The sequence below is a fragment of the Candoia aspera genome, chromosome 6 (assembly GCF_035149785.1).
Source record: "Candoia aspera isolate rCanAsp1 chromosome 6, rCanAsp1.hap2, whole genome shotgun sequence".
Classification (NCBI taxonomy): Eukaryota; Metazoa; Chordata; class Lepidosauria; order Squamata; family Boidae; genus Candoia; species Candoia aspera.
The window spans coordinates 25214964-25240731 of NC_086158.1; the positions used below are offsets into that span (position 1 = coordinate 25214964).

General features: G+C 39.2%; 1 protein-coding gene across 1 annotated transcript in view; it reads right to left on the reverse strand.

Annotated features, from left to right (window-relative positions):
- MED12L (mediator complex subunit 12L) overlaps positions 1 to 25768 on the reverse strand; it is a 200078-nt gene continuing 174310 nt past the window's right edge. The window contains exons 38-44 of the mRNA XM_063306563.1: positions 24989 to 25202; positions 15202 to 15295; positions 14373 to 14593; positions 11915 to 12071; positions 9792 to 9863; positions 3624 to 3705; positions 1 to 438 (exon numbers count right to left, since the gene is read on the reverse strand). Of these exons, the coding sequence (XP_063162633.1) occupies positions 386 to 438; positions 3624 to 3705; positions 9792 to 9863; positions 11915 to 12071; positions 14373 to 14593; positions 15202 to 15295; positions 24989 to 25202 (893 nt within the window). The 3' untranslated portion in view covers positions 1 to 385. The remainder of the gene's footprint in view (positions 439 to 3623; positions 3706 to 9791; positions 9864 to 11914; positions 12072 to 14372; positions 14594 to 15201; positions 15296 to 24988; positions 25203 to 25768) is intronic.

The window sequence follows — 25768 nt, forward strand, 5'->3', positions numbered from 1 at the left end:
ACATGCATGACTAAATAATAAACAAACACAAACAAACAAACAAATAAATAGAGGTGCCTTTTTAGTCAGTGTTTGGTCCACTGCAGTATAAAGAAGGTTTAAAAAAAAAAATCTTCCACAAAAAGAAATTGAGTTTTCATCCTCTTGAAAAAATTCTTAAAGCACCAAATCCATATATTTTGCAGCAACAGTATTAAGTCCCACATAATTCATATATTTGTAATTTCTTATAGGCAAAACAACAACAATAAAATCACCTAGTTCCTACATATTCACATTATTGGCAACACACGTACACAAATGGGGGGCGGGAGTAATTAGTGCAACAAATTCTGCTGTCCTGTTCTTCAGTGCAAACACCTTGTCTTCCTTGCATCTTTCAGATTCAGAAGTGTGAAGGATGACTGTATGGATTCACACCTTGTTGTGGCTGGTTACCTAAGGAGCAAAAACATAAGCATGCTTTAGTAAAGGTAAAGGTTTCCCTTGACATTAAGTCCAGTCGTGTCCGACTCTAGGGGGCGGTGCTCATCTCCGTTTCAAAGCCGAAGAGCCGGCATTTGTCCGTAGACAGTTCCGTGGTCATGTGGCCAGCATGACTAAACGGAACGCCGTTACCTGCCCACCAAAGCGGTACCTATTAATCTACTTACATTGGCATGTTTTCAAACTGCTAGGTTGGCAGGAGCTGGGACTAGCAACGGGAGCTCACCCCGTCACGCAGATTCGAACCGCTGACCTTCTGCTCGGCAAGCTCAGCAGCTCAGCGGTTTAACCCGCAGCACCACCGCGTCCGCATGCTTTAATGTCACCCAAATTAAAATCCCATGCCAACATGCCAAAATTTATTTCCAGGTAAAAATAGTGGGGAGAAGGATGGAAAGCCCATTGATTTTAAACAGAAATTAAGTTTATTGTTTCAGCATCCAAAGATAACTGATGATAATGTGTGCACAAGAAAAATGTAAATATTTTGAAGTCTAAGGATCATAACATTTTCTTTAGCATTAAATGCTGCCTGCTAAGATAATTTTGTACACTTAAAATGAACAACACACATCCAAGCTGGATTTTAAAAAAATAGTTATTCTCTCTTTCTACCTCCCTCTCCCTCTTCCCTCCCTCTTTCTCTCTCTCTCTCTCTCTTAAGAATCTGGACTTTCTGGTTCCACTCACCTCATAAAATCTTCATGCAGCTAGTAATACCTCCCCTGTCATTTAAGGTTGTGGGAAAACAATGATTAATAAATAAGATCAGAAGCAAAATATGAAAGGCTTTGGCAATGACCAGAGGTGCTGCTCCCCAGAGGACCAAGTGTGAGTCTCTGTATTTGAAGTTGGACAGCAGGAATAAGCTGCTGGTACTACTGGCTATGGTCCACCCTGTGGCTCAACACTGTACCTGCCTGAGCTCCTGAATCTCTCTGTTGGAACCTCCCAAGGTGGAGGTTATTTGGGGAATGGGTTTTGAATGGACACAAGATTTCATGGCCCCCATGGAAACCATGGCCTTGACCCAGGTGATCTTTGGTCCAACTCATACAGGAGGTCATATGCCGATTCTCATCTTTATTTCAGAGCAGATGAGGCATGATGTGAAGATGGAGGGCCTTTGCCTGGTCAGATGATTTTCTGGTCAACATAAGAATGATTAGTGTCCCTGGCCTCTGAAAAGATGGAGAACTGATTAGGATGGTCCACCTGAGGTATCTTATAGATAAAATGGTCCTGGGCTTTAAGAATAATTGAGGATCTTTTCCCCAATTGATTGGTAGGTAGTTCTACCACACAACTTGTCAAGTTGGATTCATGCCTCCTCCGCCTACCTTGGGAGCTGATGAATGACTCCTTGGAGAAGATTTTGGAAAAATGGTAGGGTATCAGCTTCAAAGGATTCTAGATGAAATGGACCATCTGGGTCCTTTCCAGTCAGGATTCAGATTTCAGCTTGGGACTGAAGCTGCATTGTCAGTCTCGTGGTTGACATTCATTAGGACCTGGTTGGAATGTACCCCCTCTAATCCTATGGGATTCAATGTCATTAATCATTATATCCTTATGAAACACCCATTACAGCTGGGGACACTGATGGTTCCTGAATGGACTAATGGGGAAAGAACAGTCCAGCATTTGGCTTCTCCATGATGGGTGCTGCAGGACTCAACTTTCTCTTCCACGTTATTAAACATCTATATGAAACTACTTGGTGAGATCATCCAGTAGTATGAGGTGAGAGTATCATCAATATGGTGATAATACCCAGTTATAACATTGACCTCTGGCTGAGCAGATGATGCTATGGACGTCTTTATTCAGTGTCCAGAGGCTATGATCAACTAGATGGGACAAAACCCCATTTTTTGTCCCATTTTAAATGGAATGTATTTATTTATTTAAAGCATTTATATAGCCACCCTTCTTGTAGTACCAAACTCTGGGTGGCTCACAACCAAAAAATAAAACAATATCTATTTGCAATAAGTTCTGCTCATGTATAAACAGCTTCCTATGTTGGTTTTTGATGGGTTACACTCCCCCTGAAGGAACTGGTCTGTGATTTAAGGGTTCATTCATGGCTCCTGCTCAAGCAACAGGTGAAAGCTATGGCTTGGGGGGGGGCATTGCCCCGCTTTTCCTGGTGTACAATTATGAATTTTCTTGGATCAAGAAGCCTTGGCACCAGTATCTAACATCCTTATCACCTCATGCTTAGACTATTACAATGTTCGCTACTTGGGACTACCTTTGAAGGCTACTTGGAAACAGCAATGGAAACTTGGTTCACAATATGGCTGCCTATGAATGCTGCTATAATGGTATAACAACTGCATCACAGGAACTGATTTGATTGCCAATAGGTTTCCGAGTCCAAAATACTAGTGTTAACGCATAAAGCTCTATATGGCTTGGCTCCCTGTCCACTCTGATCAAAATCTGCCCATCCAGTGTAACCATTCTGGCAGAAAATGCTTTGGATCTCCATCCCATAAGAGGTCAAGGAAGTATGAGTCTGGAAGCAGAAGCCCCAGATAGGAATATCTTGACCCTGAGATAGATTGGCTCTCAGCCTGTTGGGAGTTCTGCAAAGTTGTAAAAACACTCTTATTTAGACAGGTATTTAGAATCTACTGGTATGTTGGATTTGAATTGGAAAATCTTTGCTTGTTGTGTTTAGTAATAGGTTGCTTTACTGAAGATTCTGCTGCTGTAAACTGGCCAGAGCCTTGTGATAGGTCAGTGTACAGGTCTGTAATAAATATATTAGTTGCTTACGTTATTAGTTAGTTAGTTATGTCATCCTGAAATCAGATGAGTAGATCTCTATAAGTCTTTTTTTCATAAACACATAAAAATTACTTTGATTCAAAAGTGGGTTGACCAACAATTCATGGCAAGTAAGAAGAAATACTTAAAATCACTCCTACTGAACAATGGTATGCATGCATGTTGCAACTTTTAAGATACAGGTTTTATTGCTAACAACATTCTTTAACTTTCAAGCAACTGCCCATAGCCAGATTTATTATTTACCAGAATGAATTGGCAGTAACTGTTTTCCAAATATGCAAAAGCCCAGTTGGAAAGAAAGGGAAAAGTGTCTTTATCTAATGCTACATACTTACTTGACAGCTGTTTTTGGAGTTGTCTGACAAGAGCAGCTGTCTGTTGTTGCTGCTGCGTTTGCTGCAAACCTTGCCTTGGGAACTGCAATATTTAACATTAAAAAAAAATAGTAAATTTACCTTCTCAGTGACCAATAGAACAGAGTCAAACCTGTCCATTTTGCTCATTCCTATTCACCATCACTGTTACCTCCAAGCAGGTACCCAAATCTAAAATAACACAATTTCTCAACCTCTGAATTACACAGGTACAGGATGGTGAACTAAAGACGGGGGGTTGCTAGCAGTAGAGTACAAGTGTGGCCCAAATAGGCAGAAACAAAATAGATGGCCTTTTAAATAAGAGTTGTTCTTATTTAAAAGGTAGTTTATACTCTTTTGTATAAAGTTACTATACTCTTCTGATCATTTTGTTGTAAAAGCAGACTTGCAAGCTAAAGTAAAAAGGATGACGTGAGTGTTCTTCCTCTCATTTTTCAAGTTGCTTCTTATTTGGAGGAAATGTAGAAACATATGAGAAAAATGGTATCCCATCAACTATGGTGGTGGGGGTTTGGCCATATCTTAGTTGGGGAAATTAGTGAAAGGAAAGAGTGAATGGGATATTAAGTAGGGTACAGATTTTGCTACTCCGTTGTTATCAGTTACTGTATCAGTTCTTTCCACTCCATTGATAAGAGAGCTAGTTCATGAACAAAAAATAAGCATGTTTTGATGCAAGATTATAACACTGCCTTTCCAACATCAAAGATGCTGCACTCCATGCTTGATAAATCTAGTAATAATTAATACACAATTAATTTATAAGATAAACCTAGTAATAATTAATATTTCCTATGTTTTGATATATAATTAAAATGTACATTCACATCTTTAGGCCATACTTATGTTTGTAATAATATATTAACAATTTTGGTATTAAACCGAAATGGGGCAATAATGGGATAAGCCCATATCAGACAAGTAAGTACCCCCTTACCTGTTTTATTTTTCCAACATAATGAGATGGACTGATAACTCTTTTAAAACATTATCTGTCATCTTCAATAAAGTAGGGGGTTTTTTTGTACATTAAACTCATCTTAAGACAATAAGAAATACACTTCATATTCTTTGAAAATTTTAACCACAATTATTGTCATAAATAATAGATATTTATCTTAACAATACTCTTTGTTTAAAAGAAGTACCATAGACTAACAATCATCCAAAACATATACCAATAATGATACTAATTCACTCGTTTTTGATGCTGCTAATGCATAAACCAAACCGTGTAGTCAAGTTATACTTTAACTAAATATACTGCCATTCCACAATTTGGGTGGAGTGCATGTAGCCTACAGGGTGTTAACCCCAGGCTAAATGAGAAACATGCAATCTGCATTATTGTCTTAGTGCTGTATGAATCAGGCCAATGTATTAAAGATTCTGATATTAAATACCATCATCTGTCAACTATAAACCAGAACTGCCCTTATACACAAGCCTGAAAATGAACAGGAAACCCTAAAATGCTTGAGCCATCTCATTTTGGACTTGTCCACATTCACTAAAGCCAAATGCACTTTAAAGACTAAAATTAAACTCACAAAATCCTGGAAGAAATGCTATAAGAATGCTATCCAGGCTGTCTGGTAGTCTCATAAGCTCTAAGCAGGAGTTTTGAGTGGACTAGCCAAAATGTGCTCTCAGGGTAGAATAGAAGACACTGTGATAGGAAAAGAGTGTCAAACATTTTGAGATAAGTTATCATGAATACAAATCAGAATCATTTGCAATTCTGGTTTTTTCCCCTTCTTGTTTAATCTTTATGTTTTATCTCTGCAAGTGATAAAAGTATTTCTCTTAAATGTTAACACCCAATACTTAAATTATTCATTTTTTTAAAGACATTGTAATCTGCTGTGTCAAAAGAGTCCAACTAAAATTTATACAACCGAAAGTTGGTTTTATGAGCACATATACACACGCATGCACACACATATACACATATCTAGTGATCATGCTTAGCTGTAAAACCCTAGATATAAATTTAAAGAATAATCAAAATGAAGTATTGAAATAATAGAAGGATTAAGATAAAATAAACATATTATATAGTCTTTTAATTTAGATCAAATGCTATAGTGCTATGGCCTCAGAAAAATAACCTGCTCACAGGGGCAAGACTCCAATCAAAATGACTAGATGAGTCTCCAATATTACACTAGCTTGATTTTAATTCCTTGCCTACAGAAGCAATTTGGTATGCTCAAAACAAAGCAAAATCCACAAAATTTAGTGTATTGGGGCAACTAAGCCAACATAACAACTAACTGAAAAGTTCCATTTGGTTCTCTTTTATCCCTAGTACAGAGTATGAAATTGTAAAAGAAGAAAAAAAATCTTGAAAAAATTGGAGCCTCTGTTTCATACTTGAATTACGTATTTTAAAGACTTATTTTAGCATAAAGTTACCTGAAATTGCTAGTAATGGAAATTTGAATTCAGTTAGGATTGTCAGGCATTTAAATGAGCCTGGCAAAAAAAAGTAAAATAATATTGTGACTATTGGCATTCATTATTCTAGGTTGTGAAAGATGAATGTTTCTGTGAAAGAACATGTGGTATCTCATAACTCAATGTGAAATTCAAAAGCATCTAGATACTGAGGAAAATGCAAATGATATTGAACATTCAATATATTCAGAAGTTGCAACATTTAAACATTCAGAACTTGGGTGGCAAGGGAAGGATTTGGAAGAGCACCACTGATCAATGCTTTCTACAATTTTTGTTACAATTGCTCAGAGTGCATCCAGACTGCCTGCTTTCCTCATCTGTGAGGCAGCGCATAGTAAGCTGGCATAGTTTGCTCTGTCTACATAGGTGGTCTCTACTGTGCCTCAGTAAGAAGGCCATAGGTGATTTTCTCCTTTTTTTCTGCATAGCATATTCAAGTGAAGCAACTGGTGGATTTCCCTTCTGGTGAGAAAAACATCCATCCAAAACATCCATCCAAAACATCCGTTGCTCTTAATATGGACTGTGGCTGGGAGAGGAGCCAAGTTTTAATAGATGGTTGGAGTGATGCATTTAGCCACCTGTTCGTGATGGACTACAATAACACAGCTGGTTCTCAGGAAGGAAGGGGCACATTCCAAGGAAGGGAGTGAGATAAGAGAAAACACAGTCTGGAGCTGGAATGTGGGAAGTCTAAGAGGTTCAGAGTAGCCATGCCCTAGAGCCTTCCAGGTTATTTCCCTTTAGGTTAGGTAGAGAAGCTTTAGTCTGGCAAGATTCTGTCTATGTGGTGTGAGCAAATAAAGAACTGAAGTTTGGCTGGATTGATTCCTGGATGTTCTTGGTCTGTGCCTGATACTGTTAGAACTTTTGAAAGTAAGTACTGCTGGACTACCAGGGAGGATTCATGGTGAACAACATGTCTCTGAAGGAGTGGGGACAGCATTGTGGCAGAGATCAGCAGCCAGACAGTGAATTCTGGCCAGCAAAGTCTCTCTGGAAAAAGGAGAGATTGTGAGATTGCCCACTGGTACTCCAGACAGCTGCTCCTCATGAGTAGATGCAGGAATTGAGGTTTTTGTGGGCTGCTCCTGAGTTGAGGGGCTGGATGTTGAGGGATTGCAATCAAGCTCACAGCCATAATGCAGCCTATATGGACATAAAGTTTGTCAAGCTTCATTTCTTAATCACTTTCTGAAATTGCTTCTTAACTGCTTTTTAGCTATTAGGAAACTTTGGATTGACAAGATTTTTACAGCACCAGGTGAGTTTCCTTCAATCCTTAGCAAAAGAAGTTTTAAATACAAGTTGAAGGACTTTAAAAAAATATTTTTGGGGAATAAACAGCAAAAGGTTGATAAGAATGCTGATTTTGGAACTTTACAAATGGACTAAGGGTTCAGATGGATTTGAAATAAGATTTTGAAATTAATTATAAGAATCCTTCCCATGGGAAAATGCTATTGTTTTGAATTCTTAAAAAAAAAAAAGATAGGATGGGACTTTGAAGGTTGGACACTAGAGGGAACCAGAAGGAGCTAAAGGAATTAAAGAACACAAATTTGATTTACTAATACAGAATAGAGCAAAATACTTTAACATTGGACATATTGAAGGATACTTGTGAGCAATGGGCCCAGAAGTTAACTTTAAGAGTGTCTGCCATTATAGATAGGCTGTGTTTGAAAATTGTTATGGAGGAGGAACAAGTTTTAGTGGACAAGACTGAGATAGATTTGAGAGTGGATTTTAAAAGGACAGGCTACAAGAATGATCTGGAAAAAGATGCTACACTGGATATACAAATGAAACCAGCTGATGTCTTAATAATTAAAAGTGATATACAAATAACAAACCAAAAGAGTGACCTGGATAACTTTCCTATATTGGATTTACAAAAGATATATGGCTCCTTTTAAGGTGCAGTGAAAGCCAGTTTGGTGTACTGGTGAAGGCATCAGGCTAGAAACCAGGAAACTGTGAGTTCTAGTCCTGCCTTAGGCACGAAGCCAGCTGGGTGACCACTTCTGAAATCTTGCTGAGAAAACTTCAGGGACTTGTCCAGGCAGTCTCCAAGAATTGGACATGATTGAACAGATAAAAAAAAAGTGCAGTCAGCAAAATATCCTCTATGTTCTTCATCATCTCTCCATTAACTCAGTATTGACTGCTGATACTGTTCTCCATTTCTGCTTTTCTACTAAGCTAGTGATTTACTTCCCTGAGTTTCACTCAGGATTTTATTATCTTCACATCCTAGATGGTCTGCTTATCCAGTTGCATTCTATTCCACATGATCTTCTCTCTTTGAAACATTCAAGTTTTCATCAGGCAACTATCTTCTGCACTTACTTCATTCCAGTAGATTAAAACCAGGATTCTAAAAGTTATTTGCTTTTGAAAAGTTCAGAACTGAACTTTCTGGCCATTGATGAACTGTGAAGGCAACATGGTAATGTGGACATTTTTCTGTTCCTTTAGAAACTGTGCAACTGTTCCCAGTCGTATACTTTGGCAAAAAATAAATAAATAAATCATGATTTTCACAGCTAAATTGCCCAAGAATACTTTGCAATTTTTTTTCATCTCTTATACATGAAATGCTTCTCATCTGATCCCCTAAACCAAAATAATGAAATTTGTTAACATTGCATCTATATTCATTTGTTTAGATATGTGTGTGAGAAATTAAAAAGAAAATAAAACAAGGACATTCTCAGTGAATGGGTAGAAGAAGTTGGATGTTGCTACATACAAGTTGGCTAAAGGGAATGGATCTATTTCTTTAACTTTAAAAATGCCCCCTAAGTACTTGCAGCATGAATTGCTGGGCTCTGTTACTTCCCATAACTTTAGCACTTCTTGGAATAACCAGGAGATCACGCATGAGCATCTTGCCATTTTGCTATCTGTTTATTCTATAAAGTGCTGAAGTTGTAGGAGAGATGGAAACTTTATTCTCAGTAATAATAGCACATGGAACATTTGCAAAGTAAAAAACAGACATACCTCTTTTTACGACCCCTCCTGCATCTCCCCTGAGAATCTTTAAATAAATTAATCTAGTCCCTCTAAGAGGGGCAGAACAAATAAGTCTTTTCCACCCGGAGTAAAGAATTTATCAAGCATAGAGGGCAGAGGGGAGCACAGTAATATAACATGGTTCATCAGGAGGAAAATCAAATGTATTTTTATTACAGCTGTACATTGGATTAAACAGACTAGTAGTGAAATTTTAATTAAAGAAAATTAATCCACTAGATGGAGTATTTGTGCAAGTATAGAACAATATACACAAATACAATCATAAAGTTTCAGGTTTGATGAAGAATATCTACTTCCTAAATGTACGAAACACTATCTGGGTAATATTGCAAATAATAAATACTGTATTAGAATATTTACATAGAATTTTTTTTTCTACAGTAGAAAATTGGCATAGTGTAGCCTATTTTTTTAGATAAGAGAACCAGAAATGGAAATGCAAAGCCACCTCGCTCTTATTATTAATGTGAGTGACTTCTTACATCAGTTCTACCTTTTTCCAAGAACATGGAAATGGATAGTAGTATTGGGACATGCTATTTTAAACCCTCTGAGCTCTCCATATTGTGAAATGGGACAGAGCCCCAGAATATGGTTTATTATAAATATTCTTCTTACGAAAGATTGTTGTTGTGGCTGCATTGCTTGAAGGCTAATAATTTGCTGCTGATTCTGCTGCTGCTGCTGCAACTGAAAAGAAAAAAATGGAAAACAATTGCAATACTATTTACCATTTTTTAAAAAAGGTATAGTCTTCCTGAGAGTCAAGCTCAATTCCTACTGAACAAGTTAAGGTCATTTTCCTTGTAACAATATGGACATTATCTTCTTTTGGGATGTTTTTGCAACTTCTCAGTGTATACAGTTATAGAAAGGCAATAACAGTACCATCCTTTCAGAGGATGAGAAATCTTGTAGATGGTGGGTAAATAAACTGTTAGGGGCTAAAGCTGGCATTTGAGAAGCCAGATTTTTTTTTCTTGTGACAATAATTTTCTCTTCCCTCCCCCACCCATTTGCTTTCTCACTCTTTCCTATTCCTCCCAGCCTAGTAGAGGGACAGATGAGACTTGCCAGAGGGTTGAACTGATCATTTACAGAAAGCTTTTGAAATTAGACATATGCCACAGGTTACCACCCCTACTTTGAGAACACATAGTAATATTCTGCTCTAGGAAACATCGCTTCTTATGTGTCTTTTTCACAACCTGTGATTTTGCATTTTAGAATTCCTCCAACAGCTACCTTTGTGGTGCTTAATACATTTCTCCCAAAATGATCAGGGTTTAATTTTCCTTTCACTGGCCTTTGTCCAGTTGTTCTAATTAAATCATCTATACATTTCCACAACCTTCTGTTGTTAAACTTGTAGTACTAATAAAGATCCTTCTGGGGATAGGGGAAGGAAAACATTGGACACTTATGTAGACATACATATAGGGAGAGCTATATAGTTCAGTGAAACAGTTCATGGGCTTTGCATACATTGCAGAAGAAGAGTTATGGTAGCTTATGGTAGCAAAAAATCAGGAGTTTGGCAGCACTGTTTCCAACCAACAAATTTTATTAAAAGGAATAAGCTTTTGTGAGTTGTAACCCACTCCATCAGATGCACAGAGTGGCTAGACAGATGTAGGATTTAAACTGGAGTGAGGGAGGAGGTTGGTTATGCAGATGCAGTTCATATGTAAGTCAGATTACCAGGACCTTATCAATTAATAATTTTAATGTGTTAAAGACCCATTATGTTTGTTGGGATCTTTAGAGATTGTCTGAAAACTTTGGATGTATGTGAATTTACTGTAGTACTAATAAATATCCTTCTGGGGATAGGGGAAGGAAAACATTGGAAACTTATGTAGACATACACACACCTCAGGGGTAATGTTAAACTTTATTTTTTTCCATTCTGAGGCCTGCATAGTGTGTCCTGGGAATGCTTTGATATCAGTGTTGTCAACCCTACGAGGTAGATCAGATAAAGAAGCTGAAAGGCTATAACTCTACTTTATTGAGCTAGGCCATATTTACAGATTCTTGCAAATCTGCTGTTTTACCTTCTCTCCCTCTTATACCTTCACTGAGTCAGGGAGGAGCCATCCTGGGCCTCTTCCTGATACTATCTCCTTTCCCAGAGCTTAAGGAATGTAAGCCTTGCTTCTGTAATGGCTTCTGAATTTTCCCTTCAAGGCCATCTCCATGGCTCTCTACAGTTACTTCGTTCTAGTTTTGACTCCTGAAGTCAAACCTGGGTCCATTACTTCTTTTGCCCAAAGTCTGTCCTATTTGTCCTATGCAGAATCCAACAGGGGTGTTATATGATGGCATATATCCCAGGTTTGTTAAACTTTAGCACTTCTAGTCAAATAATTTGAAGGCTAAATTACATCATCCCTCTTTTAAGTAGTTGCAACCCGGGTACCATTTTCACAAAGTGCATTCCTGAAGGGCTAAACTGGACTAGAACCTTTAAGGGCTTTAATTTTTGACCCCTTGCTATGGGTAAAGGCTTCTCCAATTTTATTTTATGAAGAATGGTGAAGATAAGTAATGGAAAATGGTGCTCATGTAGAAAGGTCTCTGACTAAGAGGAGGATACTACCACTCTGAATAGGCATTTCAGGGTAGACTATTTGTATTGACATAATGGAGCATTACCTGTTCAAAATACTTTGCTATGATCACTGTGATCATCATAATAAAAATCATTTTTAACAAATAAAATTAGAGAATTCTCAAACCTGAAGGAATCTTTGTTGCCGAATTTGCTGTTGTCTGTGTCTCATCTGTTCCTGAGACATCTGGACTGAGTAAAGGTTTGCCTGGGAAGGTGTGGCTGATATCGCATCCAGAGGCCCTCCAACCAAGTGATTCTGTTGCAAAGGCTGGTGAACTGAACTGAGAGGCAGAAAAATTAAAAAATACATAGGTTGCATGTATGAAAATTAAAATGAAAAAGTGAAATAAGGGCTGACTTTCATGTACACTAACTTGACCTCTCTCAGAAAAGGCAGGATATAAATACAACAAATAATAATATGCATATATCTTAGTATTCTTACATTTCTGTGAGTAGTGCCATCTTCGAGATATCATTCTTTCCAATTAACTGAAAGGGAAAAATACTTCGGACGACTTTGCTTCTAACAAAGAAATGCCCCAAATTTGTGGTTCTCTAAATTGTATTCTGGCTTATAATAGAACTGGTATTGTATGCAACTCCTACTCATATCAAAAGACTTCCACAAAAGCAATATATAGTAGACTGCATGATAGGATAGAAAATTATTCCATTGCAGAAGTCTTTTCTGTCCAATTTCCACATCAGTCTGCAAATGTGTTTTAAAGTATGTGTGCATGGTTTCTGCACACTTTTTTTTCACAATATATATATTTTACATGCAGTTTTCCAGTCAACAATTTTCAACTCTGAGAACAAAATCTGAAAGACAATTGAGTAATCTGCATATTTAAGATGGAAGTATAAATCAGTTCATCTAAAAATATAGATAGCTGAGAGCTGAGCGATGATACATTAAGCTAAATATATTATGTCTGTCTCAGGTTATATTAAGGTCTCAAGAGATTTACATCTACTCCAAAATTATTTGAATAAAATATAAAAGCTTCATGCATATCTTTCTGCAGACATGATATAGAGTTCAGCTATTGCCAGAGAAACATGACACATTACCCTGTTACAATTAACTTGTTAAAATATCAGTTATGACTTGTGAAGAACAGAATTGGAAGATGGAGGGTTTTTTTTCAAGTACATGGTACAGCCAATTATAATTCATATTCATTGCTTATATGTAATAAGTACATGCAAGTATCAATTAGTAAATTGAACTCCAAGTCAAAGATGTGCAATTTTTGCTTTACAACTTGCAAAAATAATTAGTGTGAATAACAGGGAAATCATGCTTTAAACATGATTCCAAGTTGAAAGCAGCAGTAATATTCCATTCTAGTACATTCAGATCTTAATGTTCCATTCAGCAGAAGATCAAAGTCACTTTAGGAAAAAAAAATGAGCAAAAATAATTTTGATGAAAATTTTATTTGCAGCTGAGAAGACATGTGCTTTCTTTTGTAGAATAATCCATTATTTCCTATTCACTATATACCATTAAGATTTCAACATGCTTTTCATGATATCCTTGAATGATACAACTTGGGCAGAAACAGGTGCAACATTTGCCATTCCCCCATGGAGCAGCTGAACCTATACTTGCCCGTCAGTTCCTTCAGCAGGGGGAGAATAGAGTTTAGATGCCTCTATTCTATCCATTTAAGCACAGTCATATGCTTAATTGATGGAAGTGCCTGTCACAGAAGGGTTTGCAACACAGAAGAGTCTATCTTTTTATCCCGGGTTAAATCTGGGTTAGAATGTGCCTAAGAACAAGAACTGCTATTTTCATCGACACAGAAGTGAAACAGCTGTTCCACTGCCTCAGGGTTGCTTTCAAAAAAGTATGAATACACAGATTTTTAACAATAGCTATTACAGCTTTAGAAAGATGCTTTGTGGAATCAGACATTTAGAAATATTTTGCTTTTAAAAAGCACAAATATGCTCTCTTTTTGAATGACTAAATGGGTCTATAGGAACTTTTGATTACCAAATTTCAGAAACACTTAGTTTATAATTTCCAGAGGTCTATTTAACAGCTCCAAAACACGGACTAAATGAATGGAAATTACACAACAGTATGTTTATTAAATTATGCTCTGTAGATACAAATTTGAGGCTACACTGGTAATGTTTTATGAAACAAGAGGATTTTCAAATATATTTAGTATTGGCTTAAATCTATGTAGTCTGAGCAATAAAAAGTCTGAGAACTTGGCTGCAGCTAGATGTACAGTACTTCAGAGCAAAGTAGGACTTGGGAAATTGTATAAAATATAACTTGCCTGTCCGGGGCTAACTGCTCATATCAGCTTTCCCCAATCTGATCCACTTCAGATGTGTAAAGTTTCAACTCTCAGTTTTTCGGTCCTTCAAGATAAGTTGGAAGTCCAAGTGATTTGGAGGGAACTAGATTGGATGATGATGGTTTACACCATCTTCCTTTGAATCCAGTGATGTTCTTGAGCCAGAATTTATGAAAAATACTTTTTTTTTTCCAGAGCAGTACAAAACATCAAGTTAACAAAGTTCCTGAATTATAGGAGTATTGAACCTCTTACCGCTGGTTGCCTGCTAAAGGCTGAAGGTAAGCAGCTGCTTGCTGATGAATGTACCCGCTTGGCTGCTGTTGCATCTGCCTTAGCCTTTCCATTAGAACTGGACTGGAATGAGTTGCTTGGAATGATCTAGGATTGTAGGTAGGTGAAAGAACTATACCCCCAGTCTGTTGAGATTGCATTGACATCTGAGTACTATACATTGTATAGCCATGAGGAATTGTCTGTATGGAAAACAATTCAAAATACACTATTTTGACTTTTATTTTTCTAAAACTCTATCCTATACTAGTTTTAAAAAAGTTTTTAAAATACTATAACTTGAAATAGGAACCAAACACCAAAATATGTACATTCCATCCCATTTTCTTTCCTAGGCTCAGTTGGGTGTTCTATATATGCTTATGGCTTTTGTCTCAATTCCACTTTTTTGTTTGTTTGTTTAGCAGAAAGTCTGGATGATGTGGAAGAAAGGAAAGGTGGAAAAGTAGGTGCCTCTTTGTAGGGCAGTTTAGGTGCAAATGGGTGAAATGTCTATGGTTATGGTAATATTATTTTTCAGCTGCTGCAATTGTGTTGCCCATAGCTTTTGCATAAAGACATTAGTTCTCATAAATAATATCTATTAGTGGTTATTGCTTGACTACAGCAACTTGGCAAGGCCATTCATTTGTATTTAGGTTAATCTCAGAGTAAGGGGGGGTCATAAAAGAGACTGGCCATTTTAAGGACTCACTTATATTTTTCAAACGTTGTAAAACCAAGATTACCATCTCCATCATCATATTTCTCTGAACCCCACATGGGTCAATTTTGAAGAGGGATGCTGTACCTGTGATTGCTGTATCCCTGGATATTGTGTTAGCTGAGAAGAAGGGCAGACTTGTTGAGCGAAAATAGCAGCCTGTTCAATTGTTGGACCCTGTAAAACAATTTACAAATAAAAATAAATGCTGCTTGTTATATATGAAAAGTTTATTGGTCTAAAGACAAAAATTGAGGAACAGCAATAGAAGGCTGATAGGTTGACATGCAATTTATAAGCAAGTAGGTCTCTTAAAACAAATGTAGTGTCAGAGTAAGCTAGCTGGACTAGAATATCTCTTTTCAGTGAAATTGTTTTTGTGGTTAGATGACAGCTACTCTAATATCTCTAAATTCTGTCTCCTTAATTGCTGCCCAATCTTCTCTGTACAGGCCAGGCCTGTCATTAATTGAGACAGATGGTAGATGCTGATGGGCAGAGAACGGCAGTAAAAGTTTGGGATACTAAGCATGTATGCACATAATCTGTTTTGTATTCTTTAAATACCTTCCAGTATTCACAGTCCAGCCAATTTTTGGACATGGAATGAGGATATACTATTTTGTCCCTTACCTCAGGTAGCAAAATATAATGGGCCAGTTCTGGTCCTGCATTTATACACTGGAAAAGACCTGGCAACCTACCTTGCAAAAAATTTTGTCAAGAAAATTCCATGAAAAGGCTCTCAAATGATTTCGATATGGTGCCCAATGGTGAGACCCTCAGGCCAGAAGTACCCAACAAATGACTGGGGAAGAGCAAGAACCTATAGCAAGTAGCTCTGGATTTTATGATGCTCCTGGGGCAAATCCAGTAGGAACGTCAGGTGCTGATGCTACCAATAGTGAAAGCAAGGGTCTGCACTGTTCAAAAATACAACAAATAGCAACTTGGAATGTCAGAGGAATGAGCAGGTAAATTAGTTATTGTAAAACGAGAAACGGTCAGATTAAAAATTGACCTCCTTGGCATTAGTGAATTACACTGGACAGACAACGGCTATTTTCAGTCCAAAGAATTTACTATCTATTACTCAGGACATGCCTCAGCAAAGGATCATTACCTTGTTGTGGTGCTGGAGCTTGAGCACCTCAATGATGCCATGAGCTAAACCGTGAAGGGCCACCCAAGACGGGAAGGTCATGACAGAGAGGTCAGACCAAATGCGATCCCTGGAGAAGGTAATGGCAACCCACCCCAGTATTCTTGCCGTGAAAACTAAATGGATCAGTACAACCAGAGATATGTCGGTATACCATCGGAAGATGAGACCCCCAGGTTGGGAGATCATCAAAATGCTACTGGGGAGGAACAGAGGATGAGCTCAACTAGCCCCAGACGTGATGACGCAGCTAGCTCAAAGCCGAAAGGACGGCTAGCGGCCAACGGTGCTGGTGGTGAACGGCGAATCCGATGTTCTAAGGATCAACACAGCATTGGAACCTGGAATGTAAGATCTATGAGCCAGGGCAAATTGGATGTGGTTATTGGTGAGATGTCAAGATTAAAGATAGACATCCTGGGCGTCACTGAACTGAAATGGACTGGAATGGGCCACTTCACATCAAATGACCACCAGATCTACTACTGTGGACAAGAGGACCACAGAAGAAATGGAGTAGCCTTCATAATTAATAGTAAAGTGGCTAAAGCAGTGCTTGGATACAACCCAAAAAACGACAGAATGATCTCAATTCGAATTCAGGGCAAGCCATCTAACATCACAATGATCCAAATATACGCCCCAACCACAAATGCTGAAGAAGCTGAAGTAGAGCAGTTCTATGAGGATCTGCAGCACCTACTGGACAACACGCCTAAAAGAGATGTTATTTTCATCACAGGAGACTGGAATGCTAAGGTGGGCAGTCAAATGACACCTCGAATTACAGGTAAGTATGGCCTGGGAGAACAAAACGAAGCAGGACATAGGCTGATAGAATTTTGCCAAGACAACTCACTCTGCATAACAAACACTCTCTTCCAACAACCTAAGAGACGGCTTTATACATGGACTTCACCAGATGGACAACACCGAAATCAGATTGATTACATCCTTTGCAGCCAAAGGTGGCGGACATCTGTACAGTCGGTAAAAACAAGGCCTGGAGCTGACTGTAGTTCAGATCACGAACTTCTTCTTGCACAATTTAGGATCAGACTCAAGAGATTACGGAAGACCCACAGATCAGCTAGATATGAGCTCACTAATATTCCTAAGGAATATGCAGTGGAGGTGAGGAATCGATTTAAGGGACTGGACTTAGTAGATAGGGTCCCAGAAGAATTATGGACAGAAGTTGGCAGCATTGTTCAGGAGGCGGCAACAAAATACATTCCAAAGAAAGAGAAAACCAAGAAGGCAAAATGGCTGGCTGCTGAGACACTAGAAGTAGCCCAAGAAAGAAGGAAAGCAAAAGGCAACAGTGATAGGGGGAGATATGGCCAATTAAATGCAAAATTCCAGAGGTTAGCCAGAAGAGATAAGGAATTATTTTTAAACAAGCAATGCGCGGAAGTGGAAGAAGACAATAGAATAGGAAGGACAAGAGACCTCTTCCAGAAAATTAGAAACATCGGAGGTAAATTCCAGGCCAAAATGGGTATGATCAAAAACAAAGATGGCAAGGACCTAACAGAAGAAAAAGAGATCAAGAAAAGGTGGCAAGAATATACAGAAGACCTGTATAGGAAAGATAACAATATCGGGGCTAGCTTTGACGGTGTGGTCAGTGAGCTAGAGCCAGACATCCTAAAGAGTGAGGTTGAGTGGGCCTTAAGAAGCATTGCTAATAACAAGGCAGCAGGAGACGACGGCATCCCAGCTGAACTGTTCAAAATCTTGCGAGATGATGCTGTCAAGGTAATGCATGCTATATGCCAGCAAATTTGGAAAACACAAGAATGGCCATCAGATTGGAAAAAATCAACTTATATCCCCATACCAAAAAAGGGAAACACTAAAGAATGTTCAAACTATCGAACAGTGGCACTCATTTCACATGCCAGTAAGGTAATGCTCAAGATCCTGCAAGGTAGACTTCAGCAATTCATGGAGCGAGAATTGCCAGATGTACAAGCTGGGTTTAGAAAAGGCAGAGGAACTCGGGACCAAATTGCCAATATCCGCTGGATAATGGAAAAAGCCAGGGAGTTTCAGAAAAACATCTATTTCTGTTTTATTGACTATTCTAAAGCCTTTGACTGTGTGGACCATAACAAATTGTGGCAAGTTCTTAGCGGTATGGGGATACCAAGTCATCTTGTATGCCTCCTGAAGAATCTGTATAACGACCAAGTAGCAACAGTAAGAACAGACCACGGAACAACGGACTGGTTTAAGATTGGGAAAGGAGTACGGCAGGGCTGTATCCTCTCACCCTACCTATTCAACTTGTATGCAGAACACATCATGCGACAAGCTGGCCTTGAGGAATCCAAGGCTGGAGTTAAAATCTCTGGAAGAAACATTAACAATCTCAGATATGCAGATGATACCACTTTGATGGCTGAAAGCGAAGAGGAACTGAGGAGCCTTATGATGAAGGTGAAAGAAGAAAGTGCAAAAGCTGGCTTGCAGCTAAACCTCAAAAAAACCAAGATTATGGCAACCAGCTTGATTGATAACTGGCAAATAGAGGGAGAAAATGTAGAAGCAGTGAAAGACTTTGTATTCCTAGGTGCAAAGATTACTGCAGATGCTGACTGCAGTCAGGAAATCAGAAGACGCTTAATCCTTGGGAGAAGAGCAATGACCAATCTCGATAAAATAGTTAAGAGCAGAGACATCACACTGACAACAAAGGCCCGCATAGTTAAAGCAATGGTGTTCCCTGTAGTAACATATGGCTGCGAGAGCTGGACCATAAGGAAGGCTGAGCGAAGGAAGATCGATGCTTTTGAACTGTGGTGTTGGAGGAAAATTCTGAGAGTGCCTTGGACTGCAAGAAGATCAAACCAGTCCATCCTCCAGGAAATCAAGCCAGACTGCTCACTTGAGGGAATGATATTAAAGGCAAAACTGAAATACTTTGGCCACATAATGAGAAGACAGGACACCCTGGAGAAGATGCTGATGCTAGGGAGAGTGGAAGGCAAAAGGAAGAGGGGCCGACCAAGGGCAAGATGGATGGATGATATTCTAGAGGTGACGGACTCGTCCCTGGGGGAGCTGGGGGTGTTGACGACCGACAGGAAGCTCTGGCGTGGGCTGGTCCATGAAGTCACGAAGAGTCGGAAGCGACTAAACGAATAAACAACAAATTGGTGAGATGTCAAGATTAAAGATAGATGTTTTGGGCATCAGTGAACTGAAATGGACTGGAATGGGCCACTTCACATCAAATGACCACCAGACCTACTACTGTGGACAAGAGGACCACAGAAGAAATGGAGTAGCCTTCATAATTAATAGTCAAGTGGCTAAAGCAGTGGTTGGATACAGTCCAAAAAACGACAGAATGATCTCAATTCGAATTCAGGGCAAGCCATCTAACATCACAGTGATCCAAATATACGCCCCAACCACAGATGCTGAAGAAGCTGAAGTAGAGCAGTTCTATGAGGATCTGCAGCACCTACTGGACAACACGCCTAAAAGAGATGTTATTTTCATCACAGGAGACTGGAATGCTAAGGTGAGCAGTCAAACGACACCTGGAATTACAGGTAAGCAGGGCCTGGGAGAACAAAAGGAAGCAGGACATAGGCTGATAGAATTTTGCCAAGACAACTCACTCTGCATAACAAACACTCTCTTCCAACAACCTAAGAGACGGTTTTATACATGGACTTCACCAGATGGACAACACCGAAATCAGATTGACTACATCCTTTGCAGCCAAAGGTGGCGGACATCTATACAGTCGGTAAAAACATGACCTGGAGCTGACTGTAGTTCCGATCACGAACTTCTTCTTGCACAATTTAGGATCAGACTAAAGAGATTAGGGAAGACCCACAGATCAGCTAGATATGAACTCACTAATATTCCTAAGGAATATGCAGTGGAAGTGAAGAATAGATTTAAGGGACTGGACTTAGAAGATAGGGTCCTGGAAGAACTATGGACAGAAGTTCACAAGATTGTTCAGGAGGCGGCAACAAAATACATCCCAAAGAAAGAGAAAACCAAGAAGGCAAAATGGCTGTCTGCTGAGACACTAGAAGTAGCCCAAGAAAGAAGGAAAGCAAAAGGCAACACTGATAGGGGGAGATATGCCCAATTAAATGCAAAATTCCAGAGGTTAGCCAGAAGAGATAAGGAATTATTTTTAAACAAGCAATGTGCAGAAGTGGAAGAAGACAATAGAATAGGAAGGACAAGAGACTTCTTCCAGAAAATTAGAAACATTGGAGGTAAATTCCAGGCAAAAATGGGTATGATCAAAAACACAGATGGCAAGGACCTAACAGAAGAAGAAGAGATCAAGAAAAGGTGGCAAGAATATACAGAAGACCTGCATAGAAAGGATAACAATATCGGGGATAGCTTTGACGGTGTGGTCAGTGAGCTAGAGCCAGACATCCTGAAGAGTGAGGTTGAATGGGCCTTAAGAAGCATTGCTAATAACAAGGCAGCAGGAGAGGATGGCATCCCAGCTGAACTGTTCAAAATCTTGCAAGATGATGCTGTCAAGGTAATGCATGCAATATGCCAGCAAATTTGGAAAACACAAGAATGGCCATCAGATTGGAAAAAATCAACTTATATCCCCATACCAAAAAAGGGAAACACTAAAGAATGTTCAAACTATTGAACAGTGGCACTCATTTCACATGCCAGTAAGGTAATGCTCAAGATCCTGCAAGGTAGACTTCAGCAATTCATGGAGCGAGAATTGCTAGATATACAAGCTGGGTTTAGAAAAGGCAGAGGAACTAGGGACCAAATTGCCAATATCCGATGGATAATGGAAAAAGCCAGGGAGTTTCAGAAAAGCATCTATTTCTGTTTTATTGACTATTCTAAAGCCTTTGACTGTGTGGACCACAACAAATTGTGGCAAGTTCTTAGTGGTATGGGGATACCAAGTCATCTTGTCTGCCTCCTGAAGAATCTGTATAACGACCAAATAGCAACAGTAAGAACAGACCACAGAACAACGGACTGGTTTAAGATTGGGAAAGGAGCATGGCAGGGCTGTATACTCTCACTCGACCTATTCAACTTGTACGCAGAACACATCATGCGATGTGCTGGGCTTGAGGAATCCAAGGCTGGAGTTAAAATCGCTGGAAGAAACATTAACAATCTCAGATATGCAGATGATACCACTTTGATGGCTGAAAGCGAAGAGGAACTGAGGAGCCTTATGATGAAGGGGAAAGAAGAAAGTGCAAAAGCTGGCTTGCAGCTAAACCTCAAAAAAACCAAGGTTATGGCAACCAGCTTGCTTGATAACTGGCAAATAGAGGGAGAAAATGTAGAAGCAGTGAAAGACTTTGTATTCCTAGGTGCAAAGATTACTGCAGATGCTGACTGCAGTCAGGAAATCAGAAGACGCTTAATCCTTGGGAGAAGAGCAATGACCCATCTCGATAAAATAGTTAAGAGCAGAGACATCACACTGACAACAAAGGCCCGCATAGTTAAAGCAATGGTGTTCCCCATAGTAACATATGGCTGCGAGAGCTGGACCATAAGGAAAGCTGAGAGAAGGAAGATAGATCCTTTTGAACTGTGGTGTTGGAGGAAAATTCTGAGAGTGCCTTGGACTGCAAGAAGATCAAACCGGTCCATCCTCCAGGAAATAAAGCCAGACTGCTCACTTGAGGGAATGATATTAAAGGCAAAACTGAAATACTTCGGCCACATAATGAGAAGACAGGACACCCTGGAGAAGATGCTGATGTTAGGGAGAGTGGAAGGCAAAAGCAAGAGGGGCCGACCAAGGGCAAGGTGGATGGATGATATTCTAGAGGTGATGGACCCGTCCCTGGGGGAGCTGGGGGTGTTGACGACTGACAGGAAGCTCCGGCGTGGGCTGGTCCATGAAGTCACGAAGAGTCGGAAGTGACTAAACGAATAAACAACAAAAACTCAGGACATGACAACACGCATAGGAATGGAATTCCTATAGGAATTCATTGCAAGCAAGCAAATGGCCCAAGCAGTAGAAAGCTTTTCCATAGTAAACAATCACATAATGACAATCAGAATTTGCGCTAAGCCCATCAACATCACTGTTGTCCAAGTTTGTGCTGCAACAACTGATGCAAATGAGCCAGAAATTGAGGATTTTTATGCCACCATTGAAGTTATGCTGAGGACATTACTTACTTGGCAATTTTAATGCAAAAATAGGCAACCAAACAGAGGCAGGAATCACTGGAAGTTTTGGGCTGGGAGAAAGAAATGACGCAGGTGATCAATTGGTACAATTTTGTCAGGAAAACCAGTTTTGGATCATGAATACATGGTTTGAACAGCATAAGCATTGTTTATACACATGGACCTCGCCTGGTGGACAACATCGCAATCAAATAGACTATGTCCTATGCAATCAACATTGGACCAGCTCAGTTCTTGCAGTCAAAACTTATCCAGGTGCAGACTGTGGCTCATACCATGAACTGCTGGTGGCCAAGATCAAAGTCAAACTCTGTAACATCAAGAGGACAACACCACCAAAATGTTTGATGTCACCAAAATTCCTTCCACATATGTAATTGAAGTTAAAAATAGGTTTGAAGTTCTAGACACTGCTGAGAAAATGCCTGATGAACTATGGCGAGAAGTTAAATCGCTTATCATTGGCACAGCAGATGATTCCATACCACACAAGAAGGCAGAGAAAAGGTGTAGATGGCTCTCAGAGAATACCATCCAAATAGCAGAGAGGAGAAAGGCAGCTAAAGCAGTGGGCAATCATGAAGAAGTAAGAAGACTGAATGCTGATTTCCAAAGGGCAGCAACGAAAGATAGTGAAGTTTACTGGGAGAAGCATTGCAAACAATTAGAGGAAGATTATACAAAAGGACACACTAGGAATCCTTTTACACTAATCAAAAAGATTTGGGCAATGTTCAAGGCTCACAAAGGTATCATCGAGGATAAGCAAGGGAAAGAATTGTCTGACTAACAAGGTGTCAAGATGGTGAGAATATGCGGAAGAGCTGTATGCTACTAGTATAGAGGAGCAACATCAAAGAGAGGAGTATAAGGAAACAGAATTAGAACCAGCCATCCTTGATGAAGAAGTCAAGTGGGCAATGAACCAACTACCAAACAACAAGGTCCCAAGAGTTGACAACATCCCTGCAGAATTGCTAAGTCCAGTACCAACTGCAATTATCAGATCTCTGTGCCAGAAAATTTGGGAAACCAACACATGGCCACATAACTGGAAACAATCAGTGTTTATTCCATTGCCAAAAAAGGGGGATTCAAAGGAGTGTTCCAACTACCGCACTGTTGCTCTCATATCTCATGCTAGCAAAATTCTACTGAAAATCGTACAACAATGCCTGGCTCCAGTCATCGAAACAGAACTGCCAGATGTCCAAGCTGGTTTCAGACTGGGTCATGGTGCCTGTGATCACATTGCAAATGTACAATGGATAATGGAAAAATATCACGAATTTCAAAAGAACATTTATATGTGCCTCATCGACTACAGGAAAGCTTTTGATTGTGTTGACCATGACAAACTATGGAGACCCTTAGCCGACCTTGGGGTGCCACTACATTTGATGAAGTTGGTAAAATCACTGTATGTAAATCAGGAAGCCACTGTATGAGCTCAATATGGAGACACTGATTCGTTCAAGATTGAGAAAGGTGTGCGACAAGGTTGCATTCTGTCACCTTTCTTATTCAACTTGTATGCTGAAGTGATCTTCAGGAAACTGGAGCTAGATGAATCAAAAATTTGGTTAAAAATTCACAGAAGCAACATCAATAACCTTTGATATGCGGATGATACAACCCTCCTCTCAGAAACCCAGGAAGGCCTAAAACACCTAATCATAAGACTCAAAGAAGAAAGTGAGAAGTTTGGCCTCTTTCTGAATATCAAAAAGACCAAACTCATGACAACTGCAAAGAATGGAAACATCAAAATAGTAATTGATGGAGAGGAGGTGGAATGTGTGGAAGAATTCACCTTTTTAGGATCACTGGTCAATCAAAATGGTGAATGTAGCCAAGAAATTAAACGCTGAATCATGTTGGGCCACGCAGCAATGATGAGTATGAATCAAATTTGGAAAAACAAGGATGTCAGCTTGACAACTAAGTGTAGACTAGTCCCCACTATTACGTACCCCATAACTACATATGGCTGTGAAAGTTGGACAATGAAAAAGTTGGACAGAAGGAAAATTGATTTGTTTGAACCATGGAGTTGGAGGAGGCTCTTGCGCATCCCTTGGACTGCAAAGATAACAAATAAAGAAGTGTTGAAGCGCATAAAACCGGTCATGTCACTAGAAGGAAAAATAATGAAACTTAGACTTATTTACTTCGTCATGAGATCAACATCGTTGGAGAAAGACATTATGCTTGGAACAGTCAATGGCAAAAGATGACGAGGATGCCAAAGAACACGCTGGTTGGATGTAATCAAAGCAGACACAGGCCAAAATATAAAGCAACTGAAAGAAGCTGTACAAGATCTAAAATCATGGAGAGAGCTGGCTTATGGAATCACCAAGGGTTGGATACGACTGAATGGATAATTCGATTTGATTTATACACTAAGCTTAATTTGGACCCCATCATTATTTTCTTTGCTTCATTGCCCTAACTGGATAAAAGTTGAAATAAATCAGTGCATAAATATATACTGTCCTAAATATAAGACAATACAGTTTGAAAGGCCTTGCCTGGCTCTGGTGCCTTAGAATCCGCTGTTGTTGTTGCTGGAGTAGCTTGATTTGAAGCAATTGCTGCTGCTGCTGAGAAGTAATAGTGTGAATTGCTGGGGGCTGCATCATATTGCTGGAACGTCTCTGCAGCATGTTAGAGAGCACTTGTTTTGTGTTGCTTGGGACAAAGGATCCTGTGGGATCCAATCTGGAACCACCTTCAAAGACATTGATTAACAGAATAATCATATAATCACAAAGCCTGCTCAAGATGTAATGCAATTGGTTTGGAGTCGAGCTGACTACTCAACTTTAATCAGGTTATTTATGCAGTCATTACATTTTTTTAATGGTGCACCAGCAAAAGTTCTCTGGGTGGAGAACATATGTTTTAAAGGTAAAATAAAGGACAATAGAAAGACAATATAGGTTAGAAGTATCTAAAATCCAACATTAAATACTATAGTAGTATAGTATAGTACACTACAGTATAATAGTATAGTATAATACTTTTAAAGTACAGTAAAATAGCATCAACAATATACCAGCAATTTAAACATCTCTTCTCCTCTACTCAGCAGTTCCCAGAGCACCTTACTTCACTGGACTCCTGGCAACAATATCTATAACATGTCTTGCAAATACTTCTCCATCCCCAATAGGACCATTCCTTTAGGATTACTGTCAGTCCTATTCCCTGCCTAGCCTTATACTTATGCTACTGCTCTGTTGCAAGTCTGCATTAGCCAGGGAAAAGTGAAGCATCACATTCTAGGCAGTCTTG